This window comes from Pan paniscus, chromosome 22 (genome assembly GCF_029289425.2).
Source record: "Pan paniscus chromosome 22, NHGRI_mPanPan1-v2.0_pri, whole genome shotgun sequence".
In the NCBI taxonomy this organism is placed as follows: Eukaryota; Metazoa; Chordata; class Mammalia; order Primates; family Hominidae; genus Pan; species Pan paniscus.
The window spans coordinates 35478174-35496650 of record NC_073271.2 but is presented as its reverse complement, the minus strand read 5'-3'; the positions used below and the strand labels follow the sequence as shown (position 1 = coordinate 35496650).

The 18477-nt window shown below is 48.3% G+C and overlaps 1 protein-coding gene across 7 annotated transcripts; it reads right to left on the bottom strand.

Moving 5' to 3' along the window:
* Nucleotides 1-72: 72 nt before the first annotated feature.
* GET1 (guided entry of tail-anchored proteins factor 1) lies at nucleotides 73-18055 on the bottom strand. 7 transcript variants are annotated; one of them, XM_008977622.5, is made up of 5 exons: nucleotides 17136-18055; nucleotides 6966-7131; nucleotides 5993-6060; nucleotides 4558-4672; nucleotides 73-955 (listed from the first exon to the last, which is right to left on the bottom strand). In XM_008977622.5, exons 1-5 carry the CDS (start codon nucleotides 17235-17237, stop codon nucleotides 882-884), a joined length of 525 nt encoding a protein of 174 aa, XP_008975870.1. In that variant the 5' UTR covers nucleotides 17238-18055; the 3' UTR covers nucleotides 73-881. The 7 variants fall into 7 exon arrangements, with proteins under 7 accessions (XP_008975870.1, XP_024782733.3, XP_024782731.1 ...); XM_024926965.4 differs by having other exon boundaries at nucleotides 17016-17297; XM_024926963.4 differs by having other exon boundaries at nucleotides 17070-17297.
* Nucleotides 18056-18477: the final 422 nt, after the last annotated feature.

The window sequence follows — 18477 nt, the reverse complement described above, 5'->3', positions numbered from 1 at the left end:
GCTCACAGCAAACAAGTAGCTGTAAGGCAGGAAGTTACACAAGCACTTGCAAAGATTTTAATTAGAAAAAAGTGTTTTAAGGAACATTTAATAGAATTATACTTTGTAGGTCACACAGGTTATTGGTTCAGATTAATTTAATCAGGCCTTATAAGGTTTGTTTTCTGTGTTCCATTCTAAAGAGCATAAATATTAAATGCTTATAAAATACACTTCATTCAAAATGCTTTAAATACAAAACACAAGTTGAGCACAAAACAATGCATCATGGTCTCGTGGATACATTTACAAAACACTGTAATGAAAAATTAACAGCCTCAAGTAAGTAGATAATACTATACAACTCTTGCTCAACAAATGACATTTTAAACAAAGGGAGAAAAAGCCCACGCAATGTCAATTAGTGTTGTTCTTTTAACCATATTGAATGTGATTAAAGAAGAAATTTTCTAATTTTTAGTAGTGGTATTAAAATTAAGTTACTTTCTAAACTGGATTAAAAACAGCACTAAGTCTTCAAAGAACTTACTTAAAGTTGTTAGAAAATTTTGACTTTCCAGTTGGCAATATGACCAAAATACATAAGAGGGCAAATCACAAGTGACAGCACGGAGATGTCCCTAAACATTTCACATTTCGTACAGATCGAGGACGGTGTTCACATACGTGTCATAAACTGGACTTTCTTGGCTCAATGACAGGTGTAGAAAATCATGATTCTTCTAAGACGCTCTCATAAAGTCCAAGAACAAACATATTCAACAAAAAAAAATCTAAACTGTGCACTTTTGTTTCTTAAAAAACAAAACAGTGTAAATCAGATTTTAAGCTAGTAAGAGGAAATCCGTTTTTTAGCCTCGCGGCTGTATCCATCCTCCTGTTCAGCTGAACGGATGAAGCACAATAGCGACAACTTTGTTACAGACTAAAATCCAACAGGTAATTCCAACACCACCTGAAAACAAAGACATTCACCATGAGAGCGCGTACCAGCAGTGCTGCCCCCATCTGTCTCTGCTGTCTTTAACTCACAGCAAAGAGAGTATTTCCATTCTTTTTGAGCAGTGCTGGGCTGAAGTGAAGTTTATGTTTCATAGGTTCAAATTTGTCACTTTCTTTTTTTTTTTTTTTTTTTTGAGACGGAGTCTCGCTCTGTCCCCCAGGCTGGAGTGCAATGGTGCGGTCTCGGCTCACTGCACCTCTGCCTCCCGGGCTCAAGCGATTCTCCTGCCTCAGCCTCCCGAGTAGCTGGGATTACAGGTGTGCACCACCACACCTGGCTAATTTTTTTTTTTTTTTTTTTTTTGAGACAGAGTCTCGCTCTGTCACCCAGGTGGGAGTACAGTGGCGCGATCTTGGCTCACTGCAAGCTCTACCTCCCGGGTTCACGCCATTGTCCTGCCTCAGCCTCCCGAGTAGCTGGGACTACAGGCGCCCGCCACCGCACCCGGCTAATTTTTTGTATTTTTAGTAGAGATGGGGTTTCACCGTGGTCTCGATCTCCTGAACTCATGATCTGCCCGCCTCGACCTCCCAAAGTGCTGGGATTACAGGCATGAGCCACCGCACCCGGCCGACACCTGGCTAATTTTGTATTTTTAGTACAGACACGGTTTCACCATGTAGGTCAGGCTAGTCTCAAACTCCTGACCTCAGATGATTCGCCTGCCTCGGCCTCCAAAAGTGCTGGGATTACAGGTGTGAGCCACCATGCCCAGCCTGAATTTGTGACTTTCTATAGAATCATAGGGCTGTATTCTTTACTAAGCAGGAATTGCAGTGAACAGTGGACCCTGGGCTGAATTTCCCTTTCCTGCCAGAGAGATGTGCGTTACTATTTATGATATTAATAGATTCCAAAACCAAACCTGTAAGATTATTTATTTTTCCTTTCTCAGAAAGCATTATAAACAAAGCAATGTCTACCTATGCCTTTCTTGCCCCACCAATAATGGAGAGGCATACATATCCCCCTGTCCAGGAAGACAGGCTGCAAGAGTGGCCCATGGACCTGCTGGATGCATGGAAGGGTGGCTGGATGCTTCTCTGGCCACAGTGCAGGGCTCCTGGCCTAGGCCCAGCTGTGTCAAACAAAGGAGAGGGGAAGGAAAGGGTGGGGAAGGGGACAGGGGTGGTAGCTAAATTGGGAGTCTTTGAAACAGCCATTCCTGGCCAGGCACAGTGGCTCACACCTGTAATCCCAGCACTTTGGGAGGATAAGGCAGGTGGATCACCTGAGGTCAAGAGTTCAAGACCAGCCTGGCCAACATGGTGAAACCCTGTCTCTACTAAAACTACAAAAACTAGTCGGGCGTGGTGGTGGGCACCTGTAATCCCAGCTACCGGGGAGGCTGAGGCAGGAGAACCACTTGAACCTGGGAGGTGGAAGTTGCAGTGAGCAGAGATCACGCCACTGCACTCCAGCCTGCGCGACAGAGTTAGACTTGGTCTTAAAAAAAAAAAAATAGTCATTCCTTTTGATACAGTATTCACCTCTAACATAATCACAAATCACAACCAAAGACCAGCAAGTATGTGTGCTGCAGCATTATCTTTAATAGCAAAAAATCAGGACCGGAATAAATATCCTTCATCAGGAAAATCTGCAAATGAGATATCTAAATGAAGAACAGCTACTGAAAATTCCTTAATAAAGAAATTTGCCAGGCAAGGTGACACGCCTATAATCCCAGCACTTTGAGAGGCTGAGGAGGGAGGATTGCTTGATGCCAGGAGTTTGGGACCAACCTAAGCAACAAAGCAAGACCCCATCTCTATAAAAAACATTTTTTTTTAATTAGCTGGGCATGGTGGTGTGCAACTGTGATCCTAACTATTCAGGAGACTAAGGTGGGAGGACCACTTGAGCCAAGGAGTTCCAGGCTGTAGTGAGCTATGAGGGTGCCACTGCCAGCCTGGGCAACAGAGCAAGACCCTGCCTCACAAAGAAAAGAAAAGAAAAAAAAGAAAAGAAATGTACTGATATGGTGCTATGGTCTGAATGTTTGTATCCCCCTAAAATTCATATGTTAATATGCTACCCCCCACAGTGATGGCATTAAGAATTGGGGCCTTATGGGAGGTGACTAAGTCACAAGGGCAGAGTCCGTGTGAATGGGATTAGTGCCCTTATAGAAGAGGCCTAAAGGAGCTTGTCCTTCCACCATGCAAGGACACAGTGAGAAGACACCATCCATGAACTGGAAAATGGGCCATCATCAGACACCAAATCTGCCGGCACCTTGATTTTGGACTCCCCGGCCTCCGGAACAGTGAGAAATACATTTCTGTTCTTTATGAGCTACCCAGTTTATAGTATTTCACTTAACCCTAACAAACTAAAACACGTGGGAATAGGCTTACCCTATAAAGTAAAAAGGAGGCACAACATGTGATGTGCCAGGTGACCTTAACTATATCAAAATAAATGGGGGAAAAAAGGCAAAGAAAAACATATCACAGCATTAAAAGCTAATAGGAATCTTATTTTTTATTTATTTTATTTTATTTGAGACAGATTCTCACTCTGTCACCCAGGCTGGGGTACACTGGCGTGATCTCAGCTCACTGCAACCTCCCCCTCTCGGATTCAAGTGATTCTCACACCTCAGCCTCTCAAGTAGCTGGAATTACAGGCACGCACCACCATGCCCAGCTAATTTTTTGTATTTTAGTAGAGATAGGGTTTCACCATGTTGGCCAGGCTGGTCTCAAACTCCTGAGCTCAGGCAATCCGCCCACCTTGGCCTCCCAAAGTGCTAGGATTACAGGCGTGAGCCACTGCACCCAGCTGGGATTTTTAATTGATAGCTATATTTCTAATCATTCTATAGTGACATGTACTACTTTTAATATCTAAAAAAAAATTATCTTCAAAAATAAAAGAACGTGGCTGGGCATAGTGGTTCATGCCTGTAATCTCAGTACTTTGGGAGGCCAAGGCATGAGGATCACTTAAGGTCAGGAGTTTGAGACCAGCCTGGCCAACATGGTGAAACGCTGTCTCTACTAAAAATACAAAAATTAGCTGGGCGTGGTAGTGCACGCCTGTAATTTCAGCTAGTTGGGAGGCTGAAGCATAAGAATTGCTTGAACCTGGGAGGCAGAGGTTGTTGCAGTGAGCCAAGATCGCACCACTGACTCCAGCCTGGGTGACGGAGTGAGACTCAGTCTCAAAAAATAAAAAATAAAAGAATAGCCAGGAGCAGCAAGTGCTACAGAGAAGCCAACCATAATAGGGATTGAAAAGATACAGAATTTTGGAACTACGGCTAGTGTTTCAATGGGGTATCAGACTTGACGTATTGGGCATGGATCCCGGAAACAGACCTAGGACTGAATTCTAGCTTTGCTCCTTAACATTTTGGTGACACTGGACAAGTGAAGTAACTTTTTTAGACCTCAGTTTCTTCATGGGAAGCCTCATGTGAGGCTGAGACACAACCCCGCTCACTAAATGGACGGTGAGGAGGATGTCAGGCTACCTTAATCTTCTACCACACACCTCTACATAAGCCTATTCACACTCTTCCACTGCATCTTCCAGAAAATTCTTACCTGCTACTCTAGTAGGAAAGGCTACCAGGCGGTCTAGAGGGGTTATCCATTTACTCGGCACGACAGCCACAGGGACAGAATAATACTTCCAAATGAGTGAGATCATCAGGGCAGCCTGTAAAGACACCTCTGGTGAGCAAAGCAGCCTGCCAATCACACAACCGACCACACAGAAGGGAGGACAGGGAAATGCGAAAATAAAACCAGGAAAACTCTCCAGACTGAGCACCTCAAGCCTAGGAACCCAGTCCCCACAGACAACAGATGAGCACACACAGCCACTAATGTCCCTTGGTGAAACCTTGAATGAGAAAGTCAAATTAAAGACGAGCTCAGCAGCATGTCTGAACACTGCCAACAAGTAGGCGAGCCTTCCTATGTGAACTGGCATTTCACTGTTTTAGGATGAACACATAATTTAAATTTGCTGATAAACTAACCAAAGTCTCCCATAACACGGGTGTGCTTTTCTCACTGAGTATCTCCTTTGAGTAGCCAGACTGTATGCTCAACACACCTTATTAGTGACGAAAGCCATCCTTGGAAAAAATAGTGAATTCTCCCACGTACACCAGTGTTAGCAAGGGACGCAGAGGTGAGCCCTGTGTAAGTTTCAATGGTGGGGGATGCTTTATTTCCCTCCATCCCCCCACAGCATTCCTTCGATTGTCATCTGTCCTCTTCCTGGCTTGAACAGGCCGCTCAGAAGAGACATGAAAGAGGGTTGCTGGCCTAACTCCTTTGTCTGCGGAAACTTATCTCTTAGCAAATGACAGTGCCTCAGAATTAATTTCCTTCAATATACCCTGCCAAACTAAGCTTTTTTGGGGGTGGGCTTGAATCCTTTGCCTTGGTTACTGAATCACATGGTACTGCAACTCGGATATTTACGGCAGCTGCTAAAGGTGTCTGGGCAGCACAACTGCACTCTCGGGGCAGAGCAGAGCCCAACAGCTCCAGGAGAGGCTATAAGGGTTAAGCCCCAGGCAGGGAGGCTAGAAGCCAATTCCAGTCGGAAAAGCTGGTTCCCTACCTGGAGGGTGGAGAGTGTGCATGAAGTACACCAGGTAACAAGTAAGGGCCAAAAGTATTGAAGATCTCAGAAAAACCCAATGTCATCTATAAGCTTCTCGCTTCATCCCACCAGGCCCTTCAAACCACACTGGGATGAAGGCATGGTGAAAGCTCTCCGAGAACTTACTTCACAGTCCATCTGCCAAAAAGTCCCAAACTTTAACAACTCTCCTCAAGAGAAAGGCTTCCTTTTAGTCTGACTTAGAGACCGAGAGTGTTTAGAGCTCCGTGTGGGCAGGGACACACGACACGACAGCTGAAGGTGGAACAGCCCGAACTCCCAGCCCTGGATCTGCAGGCACGTCTCCGGAGGCCGGGGTAACCAACTCCAATGATCCGGCTGAAGCTCTAGCACACTTACCTGCAATACGTAGAAAGCGACACTTATCACCCATTTTATCTTGGCTAATTGAGCTGTCCGAGCTTTCACTGAAAGGAAAAACAGGATAAATAATTATGTCAGTCCTGAAAAATTAACAAAATATTCAAATACACAGAAATGTTATTTTCCCTTATAATACACTTTCTGATTATAAATGGAACAATTGCTCAACATATTTAGAAAATATAAAATAGAATTTTTAAGTCACCCACCATCTCATTATGCCATTATTTAAAATAGTATCCGACTCAGATTGAGATTTGAATAGCTTTAATTTTGAAAACTCTTAAAACGACTCATGAAATCAAAGATTCTTTGTATAATACAGTTACCACTTACCAACAGGACTAAATTTTCCTCCTTATTTCCCAGTGTGCACAGTACACGAACCCCTGGTGGGAGTCCAGCTTGTCCTGGGCCTGGACAGGCCCCTTTGTCTGTTTTCCTAGCCACAGAGACAGCTCTCTGACTGTGCACACACTGTGACCGGGGTCCCTCAGCACACAGGCTGCCCTGAGAAAGCGCTCTTCATCATAGGACACTGGACCCGGGAGGTGACACTCAGAAGAGGACACTGCTGGGCATTTTTCTAGAGAGTGGAACAAAAGCTTCTGGGAATCCACTGTGAGACTTTTTTTCTGGGCTTCTCTCAGAAAAGTGATGAATTTAAAAATGAAAACCTACAATTTTTAAGAGTTGGCTTAAAATTTTAAAGAGTTGGCTCTGAGGAAAATCTGAGAGGATCTTAGATATTTCTGTGCTTAGAAAGCAAAGGTTCACCAGCAAATAAGAGGAAAGTAATACTTATTACTGAGTTTCCTCCAGATAACTTAAGTTTCCATCAATATTCAGAACATCCAAGAAGCAAAGTATATATTCTACTAATCTTTACATACAGACTTCTCTATTCATCAGCTCTCATGAAGCCTTCAGGCTGCAAGGGACACAGTACCGTGGGTTTTGAGCTTATCCGTCATCTTGTTGATCTTTCTTTCCAGCCTGGCATATCTGGCAAACTCATCCATCATGTTGACCGTGGAGAGCTCCTGCTTCATGTCCTGGATCTCCGCTCTCATCTGTGACTCCTGCTCCGCGTCCTTCTGCAGCACCCTGGACATCTGGCAGGGCGGACAACGGGGATCAGCACCTTCCAACACGGGTCACAGGAGGGTTCCCCAGTCCCCCGCTACTTTCTGTCTATGCCCTGACCACTCTGTGACCCAGCCAGTTGTGTGTTTCCCTGCAGGACTGAATGCAAACTGGGGCCGTGAACGTTCCCAGGACTGATAAAGAGTAAAGGCTGTTGCTGGAGAACACTGGGAGATTCATCCTGCTGAGAAACACCTACAAACTAGCCCCGCCATGACAAAGTCCTTAAACTCCCATATACACGCCATACCCCAACCCCCGGGTGGCAGACAGCCCTAGGTAAATGTCCCTTTCTCTCACTGGCTGTCCCGGGACTGCCGCAGCTCTTGTAAGTTCCCGTCATGAATGCTGTGGACTTATCACCCTGGCGTTTAGTGCTTCTTTCTTTGGAATCCCAGCTGGCCCCATCTCCAGGCAGTCTGGAGCAGCCCCTTGAGGGAACTCCCCTGCCACTGCTTTTGAGGCGACTCCAGCATGGGTTTGGCCAGACAGAACCGGTACACCTTCCTCCCACAGCCAGCCTCTGCTGCCTTTTTTGGCTCCCTATAACGACCACAAAAAAAAAAAAACAAAAAAAAAACTCATACTCAAATTGCTATTCAAACTATATTTCTCCTTTTACAGATATGCCCATGAATTTGCTCCAATACAAATGTTTGTCTGTTTCACTATAAATAAAATTGCAATTGTGAAATGAAAACCAATTCCATCACCAGAGCTGTTATTCCAGTGACAGGGAACATGTATCTTCTCCCCTCCCAGAAGAATTCAGTCCTAGATTAGACGGGGCAGAGCAAGGTGCAGGTGCAGGGTAACAGTGGTGAGGCAGGGGCCCGGGGCAGAGTGTCAGTGCCCAAGCTCAGTGCAGAGGGCCTTCCCACAGAATGGCACCCTGGCAAGAGGCATCAGGGCCAGGCATGGTGATACAGGGGTCCCCAAGAAAGGGCAGCCTGACACGGGAGTCAGGGTCTGTAGGGTGAGGGAGACAGACATACAAGACAAGAAGGAACCCTGCCAGTGTCGGAGCCCAGGTGGGGAGAGGCATGCATTCACTTGGGTAACAGTGGGCGGTGGACACCAGAGATTAATTACAAAAGGGTGATCACAGAAATAAACATATTGAGAGTAACGGAAGCCAGTCTTCTCACTTTCAACAAAGACACTTAGAAAGATGCCTCAGCCTGGCATGGTGGCTCGGCCTGCAACCCTAACACTCTGGAGGCCGGGGTAGGAGGATCTCTTGTATACAGGAGTTCAAGGCTCCAGTGAGCTGAGATCACGCCATGGGACTCCAGCCTGGGCGACAGGGTGAGACCTTGTCTAAAAAAAAGGGGGGGGACAAAAGAAAAAAGGCCAGGTTGGGTGGCTCATGCCAATAATCCCAGCACTTTGGGAGGCCAAGGCAGGTGAATCGCTTGAGCCCAGGAGTTCGAGACCAGCCTTGGCAACATGGTGAAACTCTGTCTCTACAAAAAATATGAAAAATTAGCCAGTTTCATAACCTGGTGAAGGAAGGAAGGGAAGAAGGGAGGAAGGGAGGGAGGAAGGAAGGCAGGCAGGCAAGCAGGCGTCTCGGAGAGAAGCAGAATGAATCTTGTGGTGTAGGCTTAGAATTGGAGATCTGTGGTTTCCACAGATAGGCAGAGAAATACAGACATAAACAAAGAGGCACGCTCCCCAGGCTGGCCTGGCTGGTCCCTGTGAACAGAGGGGCCCCGCATGACCTAGAGGCCCGCCTGCGCAGCCCCCGCAGGCCCCTGTTCCCTGCACCAGCCCCAGCCGTCCACTCTCCAGGGAACGGCCCCGGGCCACGGCACCGGGAGGGGAGGGGTAACTGGAGCGCAACGGAGGAGTCGGCAGTGACCGCCAGGTGGCGCCCGCAGATCTGCCGGGAAGGCCTAGTCCAAGGACTGCGCGGGCGCCCCAAGACCAGATCCCTCAGAGGCGCCTCTGCCACCTACCCCAAGGGATCAGCGAACATCCCCAAATCCCAGTCCCACACCAGCGGATGAGACACAATGAGAACACAGCACTGCCTCTCAGAAATCCCTACCAAGTATCAGACATGCCAGTAGGCGTCCCTTCTGCGAAATCACTGGCCTCTGACACCCACAAATGACGGCCATGAAAGTCAAGGGAAGACCGGGAAACTCCTCCAGACAGGAGGCTAGAGGCCAGGAAATGCAACGCATGATTCCGAACTGGGTCCTTTCCCTGTTAAGGACGTTACTGCGAAACGTGGGGAACCTGCATGGGGTCTGAGGATCAGATCGTGGTAACGTACTTGACGCCTGCATTAGATCTCGGCTCACTGCAACCTCGACTTCCTGGGCTCAAGCGATACTCCCACCTGAGCCTCCTGAACATCTGGGACTACAGGCCTGCACCACCACACTCGACTAATTTTTTTTTAGTTTTAGTAGACACACGGTTTCACTATGTTGCCAGTGAACTCCTGAGCTCAAGCGATCCGCCAGCCTCGGCCTCCCAAAGTGCTGGGATTGAAGTCGTGAGCCACTGTGCCCGGCCCCCAAGATTCTTTTGAATACCAAAGTATCTCGGAATGAGGGGGTTCGGGTTGACAACTTCCAAATGGTTCAGGAAACAAAATCAGTTATCGGTATTGACTGTATGCGTAACTTTTCTGCACATTTGTGTTTCGAAATTTTAAAAATAGATTAATAAAGACGAAATGTTATAGTGTATCTAAAGTGTGCCTGGCACACAATAAATGAGATCCCCCCTCCCCCTTCCAGCTTACAGGTCTCCTCCGCCTGCCGCACAGTAGGGACAACTCTCCATTTAGAGCTTGGAAGCCGCGTCCCGGCAGTCGCCGGAGGGTGTCTGCGCATGCGCCTGGTTTCTGACCCGCCCAGTGATGCCACCTACCAGCGCCTGCGTGATGAGGCAAAAGTGGGGGGAATGTGGGGAGTAGGCGGGGGGGGGGTTCCAGGGGCTTATGCGCAGCGTGTTCACTGCAGCGCAGCTTCTGGCAGCCTTTGCGCAGGGAGTAGGGGGTTCAAATCCAGCTCTCTTTGTGGTGCCTCTGCCCTGGCCACTACCCAACACTATAACCAAAGGAGCTATACTCCAGCCTGATCCACTCTGGAGAAGGAAATAGGAATGGGCCAAATTCTCTTAGATGAATCACAAAATTATCTTTCAAAAGCAAGGAAAATCTACAGACACTGCTAAGGACTTTTTGATAATTTCGCCTTATACAAATTACACTTCAATAAATCTGACTTTTAAAACCATATTTTAAAAAGAAAAAGAGATTCCAAGACATTATTTAGCATTATAGGGAATACACAAAACAACTCAGGAATGGGAGGTGAGTGAAGGCAGAAGGGTGAACTTCAGGAAAACTGAAGGCAGCTTTGTAAGGTTAACAAAAACAACTGGTGCTTGAAAAAAGAATTACATCTATTACATGTATAAGCACAATAAAAATTGTCTGAGCCAGGTGCAGTGCAGTAATCCCAGCAGTTTCGGAGACTGATGCGGGAGGATCGTCTGAGCCCAGGAGTTCGAGACCAGGCGGGGCAACATAGCAAGACCCAATCTCTACCAAAAAATTAAAAATTAGTCAGGTGTGGTGGTGCACGCCTGTGGTCCGTGTGGCCCCAGCTACTCAGGAGGCTGAGGCGGGGAGGGAGGGATCACTTGAGCCCGAAAGGTTGAGGCTGCTGTGAGTTATGATGGCACCACCACACTACAGCCTTGGCAACAGAGTGAGACCCTGTCTCTAAAAAAAAAAAGTTTTAAAGTATAAATTTGCAAATATGTATCAATGTTAATCCAAGACCCACATATAAGTGTTAAAATGTTCTAGAATCACGCAGTGTAAGATTTAATATGAATCTAAATGTAATAATGCAAATACTAATTTTTAGAACAAAAGTGAATCTCTGAATTAATTGATGGCATGACAACGTGCACAACCCGTGCTCGTCCCTGCCAGCAGTAGAGCAGGCAAACCCAGGAACCACCAACTCAGGTCACCCTGAGTCCCTGAACACAGGGGACAGGGTCTTCCAACTCAGGAAGCTCCAGACCCTGAACAGCCCCAGATGCCACTCTCGGCCAGGACCCCTGCCGGCCAGGGAGGAGAAGCGGGCAGCTCTCCAGGCCGCCAGCCCCAGTCCTTGGCTGCTGCCCCCACGAGAGCCCCACTGGAGGCCCTGCCCGCACATGCGCACTTCACCAGCGCGCTTCTGAGTCACAGGATTCTGGGGCAGGTCCTGTGAAGCAGAGAGTCGTCCCCCTAAACTAATACTTGGGGACCATTCCCAAGCCTGGTCCATGGCAGGGACTCACTAAGCAACAGCTCTGAGGAAAAGGGTGTGGGGGCGGAGGGGGTGCTCTCTAAGAAGATGACCACAGACGCAAACCCTGCAATATCTTCCTCTCGCTTCAGTCCCCTAGAGGGAAAAGGAGGTGGCCACTCTTTACAGCAGAAAGTGAAGGATAATTTAGAAAAAGTTGAATCTGAAAGGGCACTCGGCCCGTAAGCCCAGAAGGCAACACACGCAGAGTCCTTTTATCTGCAAAGCTCGGATTGCGAGGAAGGGCCTCCTGGCGCCTGCGCAGTGCATGTGGCTCGTGTGGCCACTCAGCCCACACCAGCTCTGGGGCGCCTGCGCAGTGCGTGCGGCTCGCAGGGACCCTGAGCCAGCGCCAGTCCTAGGGCGCCTGCACAGTGTATGCGGTTTGCATAGACTCTGAGCCCGCGCCAGTCCTGGAGCGCCTGCGCAGTGTGTGCGGTATGCGTGGACTCTGAGCCCGTGCCAGTCCTGGGGCACCTGTGCAGTGCGTGCGGCTTGCATGTACTTTGACCCCGCGCGAGTCCTGGAGCGCCTGCGCAGTGCATGCAGTTTGCACGGACCTTGAGCCCGCGCCAGTCCTGCGACGCCTGCGTAGTAGTGCCGTTCGCATGGACCCTCAGCCCCCGCCAGTCCTGGGGCACCTACGCAGTACACCTCCCCTGCACCCGCAGAGCTGCAGAGCCGGTGCTCACCAAAGGAGTCTGTTTCCCTCCTATAGCTGAAGAAAGTCCTGGACCACCTACTGAATGAACTAGGCTCTCTCAACCATGCGTCCCCGTGACCAGCTTGAAGAGAAGGGAGCGATCCCAGGAAAATTCCAACCACGCCAACACCAGGGACTTGGTGTCCTTACCAGGCATCCCACCCCCACCGCAGCGGACAGCTGAGATCGCCTCCCAGGACCTTGCTAGGCTTAACTGGCCCAAGGACTTCTGATACTTCAGACCTCCTAAGGCCTCACGCGGGGGGAGGGGGGAGACCAGTGCGGGGACCAGTGCGGCCTAGACTGAGTGCTGAGATCGGGGTGCTGCCTCCCTAACTTCTGCTAGGACGAAAGCTTCAGAAACATCCCAACGGAGGTTATAATCTAAGTACCTGAGCGCGGCCCCATCCCTGAGGGCACTGTTTTCCCAATTCGACTTTCTGCTGCTTGTCATGAGTCTTTCCCACTGGAATCCTCGAATCAGAGAGGCTGTGATGAAGTAGCCTCTGACGATGGTGAAGGAGCAGCATGTGACCCCACTGAAGACCAGCGCGTTCCTTACAGCTTTTCACAGACCCTCACCACAAACCCAGTGACCAGGCCAAACATCTCTCTTACCGATTACAGGGTGGGTGTACTCTGCTGGGATAATAATTATGTTATCCTTCCGAACCTGGCTAACAACAAGTGTTAACAATCATAGGGAAATGGGTTTAGGAAAGCTAACTGGGTTGAGGTTAGAGAGGCCATAAGGTTGTATGAGGCAGCACAGGATGTGGCCACAGGTCCTGAGTCACAGAGCAAGACTCGGCCTCTAAAAACAATTTTTTTTATTTCGGAGGGTGGAGGGTAGGGGGTGGGAGGGAGACAATCAGGAAAAATAACTAATGAGTACCAGACTTAATAACTGGGTGACGAAATAATCTGCACAACAAACACCCATGACACAAGTTTACCTATATAACAAACCCGCACATGTATCCCTGAACTTAAAAGTTAAAAAAAAAAAAAAATGTCGGCCAGGTGCGGTGGCTCACAGCTGTAATCTCCGCACTTTGGGAGGGTGAGGCAGGTGGATCACCTGAGGTCAAGAGTTCGAGACCAGCCAGGCCAACATGGTGAAACCCTCTTTCTACTAAAAAAAAATACAAAAATTAGCTAGGTGTGGTGGCGCATGCATGTAATCCCAGCTACTCGGGAGGCTAAGGCAGGAGAATCGCTTGAACCCAGGAGGCAGAGGTTGCAGTGAGCCGAGATAGCACCACTGCACTCCAGCCTCGGCAAAAGAGCAAAACTCTGTCTCAAAAATAGTAATAATAATAATAATAATAACAACAACAAAAGGAACTCAACAAAAAACAACTGGATTTTAAAAGGGGGCAAAAGATTTGACTAGACATGTCTCCAAAGATAAACAGATGGCCATAAGCATCTGAAAAGATACTCAACATCACTATTAGGGAAATGCAAATCAAAACTAAAATGAGACACCACCTTACGTCCATTAGGATGATTAGTATTACCAAAAAAAAAAAAAAGGCCGGGTGTGGTGGCTCACGCCTGTAATCCCAGTACTTTGGGAGGCCCAGGCAGGTGGATCACCTGAGGTCAGGAGTTCGAGACCAGCCTCGCCAACATGGCAAAACCCCGTCTCTACTAAAAATACAAAAATTAGCCCGGCATGGTGGCATGCACCTGTAATCCCAGCTACTTGGAAGGCTGAGACAGAAGAACTGTTTGAACCCGGGAGGCAGAGGTTGCAGTGAGCCAAGATTGAGCCACTGCACTCCAGCCTGGGTGACAGAGAGAGACTCCCTCTCAAAAAAATAAAAATTAGCTGGGCGCAGTGGCTCACACCTGTAATCCCAGCACTTTGGGAGGCCAAGGCAGGCGGATCACCGGAGATCAGGAGTTCGAGACCAGCCTGGCCAACATGGTGAAACCTCGTCTCTACTAAAAATACAAAAATTAGCCAGGCATAGTGGCGGCCACCTGTAATCCCAGCTACTTGGGAAGCTGAGGCAGGAGAATCTCTTGAACCCGGGGGTCAGAGGTTGCAGTGAGCCGAGATTGCGCCATTGCACTCCAGCCTGGGCAACAAGAGCAAGACACTGTCTCAAAAAATAAATAAATAAAATAAAATAAATAATAAATAAAGAAAAATAGGCCGGGCGCGATGGCTCAAGCCTGTAATCCCAGCACTTTGGGAGGCTGAGGCGGGTGGATCACAAGGTCAGGAGATCGAGACCATCCTGGCTAATTCGGTGAAACCTTGTCTCTACTAAAAATACAAAAAAATTAGCTGGTTGTGGTGGTGGGCACCTGTAGTCCCAGCTACTCGGGAGGCTGAGGCAGGAGAATGGTGTGAACCCGGGAGGCGGAGCTTGCAGTGAGCCGAGATTGCGCTACTGCACTCCAGCCTGGGCAACAGAACAAGATTCCATCTCAAAAAATAAAAAAAAATTAAAAAAAGAATAAATAAATAAGAAAACAAAATACGTGTTCAAGGATATGGAGCAACTGGAACCCTTCTGCACTGTTGGTGGGAATGTCGAATGGTGTGGCTGCTATGGAAAACAGTATGGTGGTTTCTCAAAAAAATTCAACATAGAATTACCATAGATCCAGGAATTCCACTGCTGGGTATATGTCCAGAAAAACTGAAAGCAGAGACTCAAAGACATATTTGTAAACATTTTAGCATTATCTACAATAGTCAAAAGGTAGAAACAACCCAAGTGTCCATAGACAGATGAATTAATAAACAAAATGTGGCCTATACATACAATGGGATACTATTCAGCCTTAAAAGGGGAGGAAATCCTGACTCATGCTACACCATGGATGAACCTTAAGGATATTATGCTGAGTGAAAAGAAGCCAGTCACAAAAGGAAAAATACTGTCTTATTCCACTTATATGAGGTCCCAAGAGTAGTCAAATTCACAGAGGCAGAAAGTACAATGGTGATTGCCAGGGAGAGGTAGGAATGGAAAGTTGTTGTTTAATGAGTGCGAGAGTTTCGGTTAGAGGAGATAAAAAAAGTTCTGGGATGGGGCCGAGCGTGGTGGCACACGCCTGTAATCCTAGCACTTTGGGAGGCCAAGGAGCACAGATCACTTGAGGTCAGGAGTTTGAGACCAGCCTGGGCAACATAGTGAGACCCCATCTCTATTAAAAATACAAAAATTAGCCGGGCATGGTGGCAGGTACTGGTAATCACAGCTACCTGGGAGGCTGAGGCAGGAGAATCGCTTGAACCTGGAAGGTGGAGGCTGCAGTGAGCCAAGATCAGGCCACTGCACTCCTACACAGGCAACAGAGTGAGACTCTGTCTCAAAAAAAAAAGAAAAATGTTCTGGGAGCGGGACCACGTGCAGTGGTTCACACCTGTAATCCCAGCACTTTGGGAGGCCAGGGTGGGTGGATGGCTTGAGGTCAGGAGTTTGAGACCAGCCTGGCCAACATGGCAAAGCTCTGTCTCTACTAAAAATACAAAAAAATACCTGGGCGTGGTGGTCCATGCCTGTGGTCCCAGCTACTTGGGAGGCTGAGGTGGGAGGATCACTTGAACCTGGGAGGCAGAGGTTGCAATGAGTCGAGATTACACCACTGCACAGAGCCAGACCCTGTCTTAAAATAATAATAATAAAGTTCTGGGATAATGGTTGCACAAAAATGTGAATGCACTTAATGCCACTGAACTGTACACCTAAAAATGATAAAGATGATAAACTTCATATTATGTATATTTTACAATTAAAAACAAGAAGATGAGCATGGGCCAGCTCATCAGGAGTCTTTTATGCAATGCCTGAGACATCATCTTAAAGACTGGATAGCATCAGGAAAGATTCTGAAGGAGACTCAGGGGTTAAAAGAGAATTCCCTATATCTCAGGACAATGCGGACAGTAGGACAATTGAGAGAGTAAGAATAGAGTTTTGCACAAAACAGGCACTCAATGAATACTAGTGGAATAAAATATCCTCCACTACTACCAATTTATCTTAGGAGAGAAAAGCAAGAACTGTTTTCCAAGACAACGCTGAAACGAATGCGCCCCATCTTTGAGGACTCCGCCTTTGCTCAACAGCTCCTCATTTCTGCTGTGGGCATACAGAGGGCGCTCATTCTCGGGGACAGTTCCCAAGGTACCCCCGCCTTCCATGGCCACACCCCACCACGCCCCGTCCAATTTGCCACCAAATCCCTATCCCTGCTCCAAAAGGCAATCAAATCTCCACCTCCAGTCACTAGGTGGATGACTTAGTGCCACTACTAAATTCTCTTGAGCCAGACTCCTCCGGGAGGTAAAGGAGGATGGGATGATAATACTCGCCTCTCCCAGCAGCCGTGAGACAGAGGTAATGTACTCACTACCTGGCAGAAAGAGAGTGTTCCCCCAACCTGGTTGCTCCCTTGGATACTGAAGGCATCACGCTGTACTGAGATTCTCTCTACACCTGTCTCCCACCCTACCCACCCCAAGAATGTGGGCTCCTGGACGCGAGGATCCATCTCTCCGGGACCTGGAACAGCTGACTTCGCCCGCCAGGCCTCTGGGAAACCCTGGCCGAGGGCTGCTCGAATGCCTCTAGGGACCAGGATTAACGGAAACGAGGCTGACAGCGGGGCACTAGGAACTCCCAGTGTGAGGTTCGCCGCCGCCACCCACAGCCAGAAGAGTCCTGCCACGTGAAAGCGTGGCCCAGGGTTGCCGGGTGTTTCTCCCAACCCCCTAGAACCCAGAAAGTCTGATTTTGGGGTAAAGCGTCGCACCTTTTAGACGCTAACAACTATCTCAAAAAAGCTTACGGACCAACCAAGACGCTACTACGGCCTTCAGTCGCCCAGTTGAGACCCCTGTACCTACGCCAGACCCGCCGGGGGACTGGGGCGGCATCCCCACCGGCCCTTGGGAGGCCAGGCAGCCACTTACGAAGGATGAGAAGGACGGGAGGAGGATCCTAAGAACATTGCATCCAAACACGAAGCTGAGCACCAGCAACCACGCCCAGTGGTCGGCCGCGGCTGAGCTCATCCCGGACGCTCCTGGCTGTGCTGGGTCCGCTACGGCAGCTCCATGGGGACCACAACAACAGCGGCGACCGCGCCTGCGCGGTGAAGCCAAGCGCCCCAGAACAGGCGCGCCGACGCGCCTGCGAACTGCGTCGCCCTCGCGGGAGGCGGGGCCGTTTTTTCCTCCGGCTCCAGTTGGAGCGGTTAACACGTTCCGGGTTTCTCCTGGGCCTTCGGCGATTCCGTAGCCTTCTAGCACCCACCCCTACTGAACCAGTTTTCTGACGTCCGTGTTTCTTTTTTCCTTCTTTTTAAAATTAAAAACCTTCTCATAGTACCAAACTCTGGTTTCAAGTGCTAACGACTCCCCGCTTTTGTCATAATTAGTACTTTCTTTAAATTAACTTTTAATTCTAGATAAGTTTAAGATAAACTCTTCCATAAATAGAAAACTACCGTTTTTATAGTAGCAGATAACTGTCGTGTTCCAATCAGTTACATGGAAAATGCCTTACGTTTTCGTTCCAGATCTAAACACTGTAGTAAGTCTAACCAATTTACACAACTGCATACCTGAAAAATAAGTTTAATAGAATGCACTGTTCACAATCATTAGTAATAGTTAATAAATTAACCCGAATCTAGGTGAAGATCAGGTTTTGCAGCGAAAGAATCCCAACTCAAATGTATGCATAGTGAGCAGGGCGAGGTGGCTCACGCCTGTAATCCCAGCACTTTGGGAGGCCGAGGCGGGCAGGTCATGAGGTCAAGAGATTGAAACCAGCCTGGCCAACATGGTGAAACCCCGTCTCTACGATACAAAAATTAGCTGGGCGTGGTGGCGCGCGCCTGTAGTCCCAGCTACTCCGGAGGCTGAGGCAGGAGAATCGCTTGAACCCGGAAGACGGAGGTTGCAGTTAGCCAAGATCGCGCCACTGCACTCCAGCTCTGGCGACAGAGCGAGACTCCGTCTCAAAAAAAAAAAAAAAAAAAGTATGCCTAGTGGATAAAGCAAGACATGTTCAACTGTCTCTTCTGCCATGCTGCCATGACTGGTTTCTGAGGACTAATTCCTAATCAAAATGATGCAAGATTGCGGGTACACTGGCTCACGCCTGTAATCCCAGCACTTTGGGAGATCCAAGCAAGGTGGATCACAGGCCCAGGAGTTTGAAACCAGTCTGGGTAACATAGTGAGATCCCCATCTCTACAATAAAATATAAAAATTAGCCGGGCACTGTGGCACGTGCCTGTGGCCCCA

Excerpts from the sequence above, each read along its gene's own strand:
- GET1 (XM_024926965.4), bottom strand. The coding sequence starts at position 17,237 with ATGAGCTCAGCCGCGGCCGACCACTGGGCGTGGTTGCTGGTGCTCAGC. Across the intron at positions 6,061-6,965 it reads GGATAAGCTCAAAACCCACG|TGAAAGCTCGGACAGCTCAA; the intron begins GTACTGTGTCCC and ends TTTTCCTTTCAG. Across the intron at positions 4,673-5,992 it reads TCGCTTTCTACGTATTGCAG|GCTGCCCTGATGATCTCACT; the intron begins GTAAGTGTGCTA and ends GTGTCTTTACAG.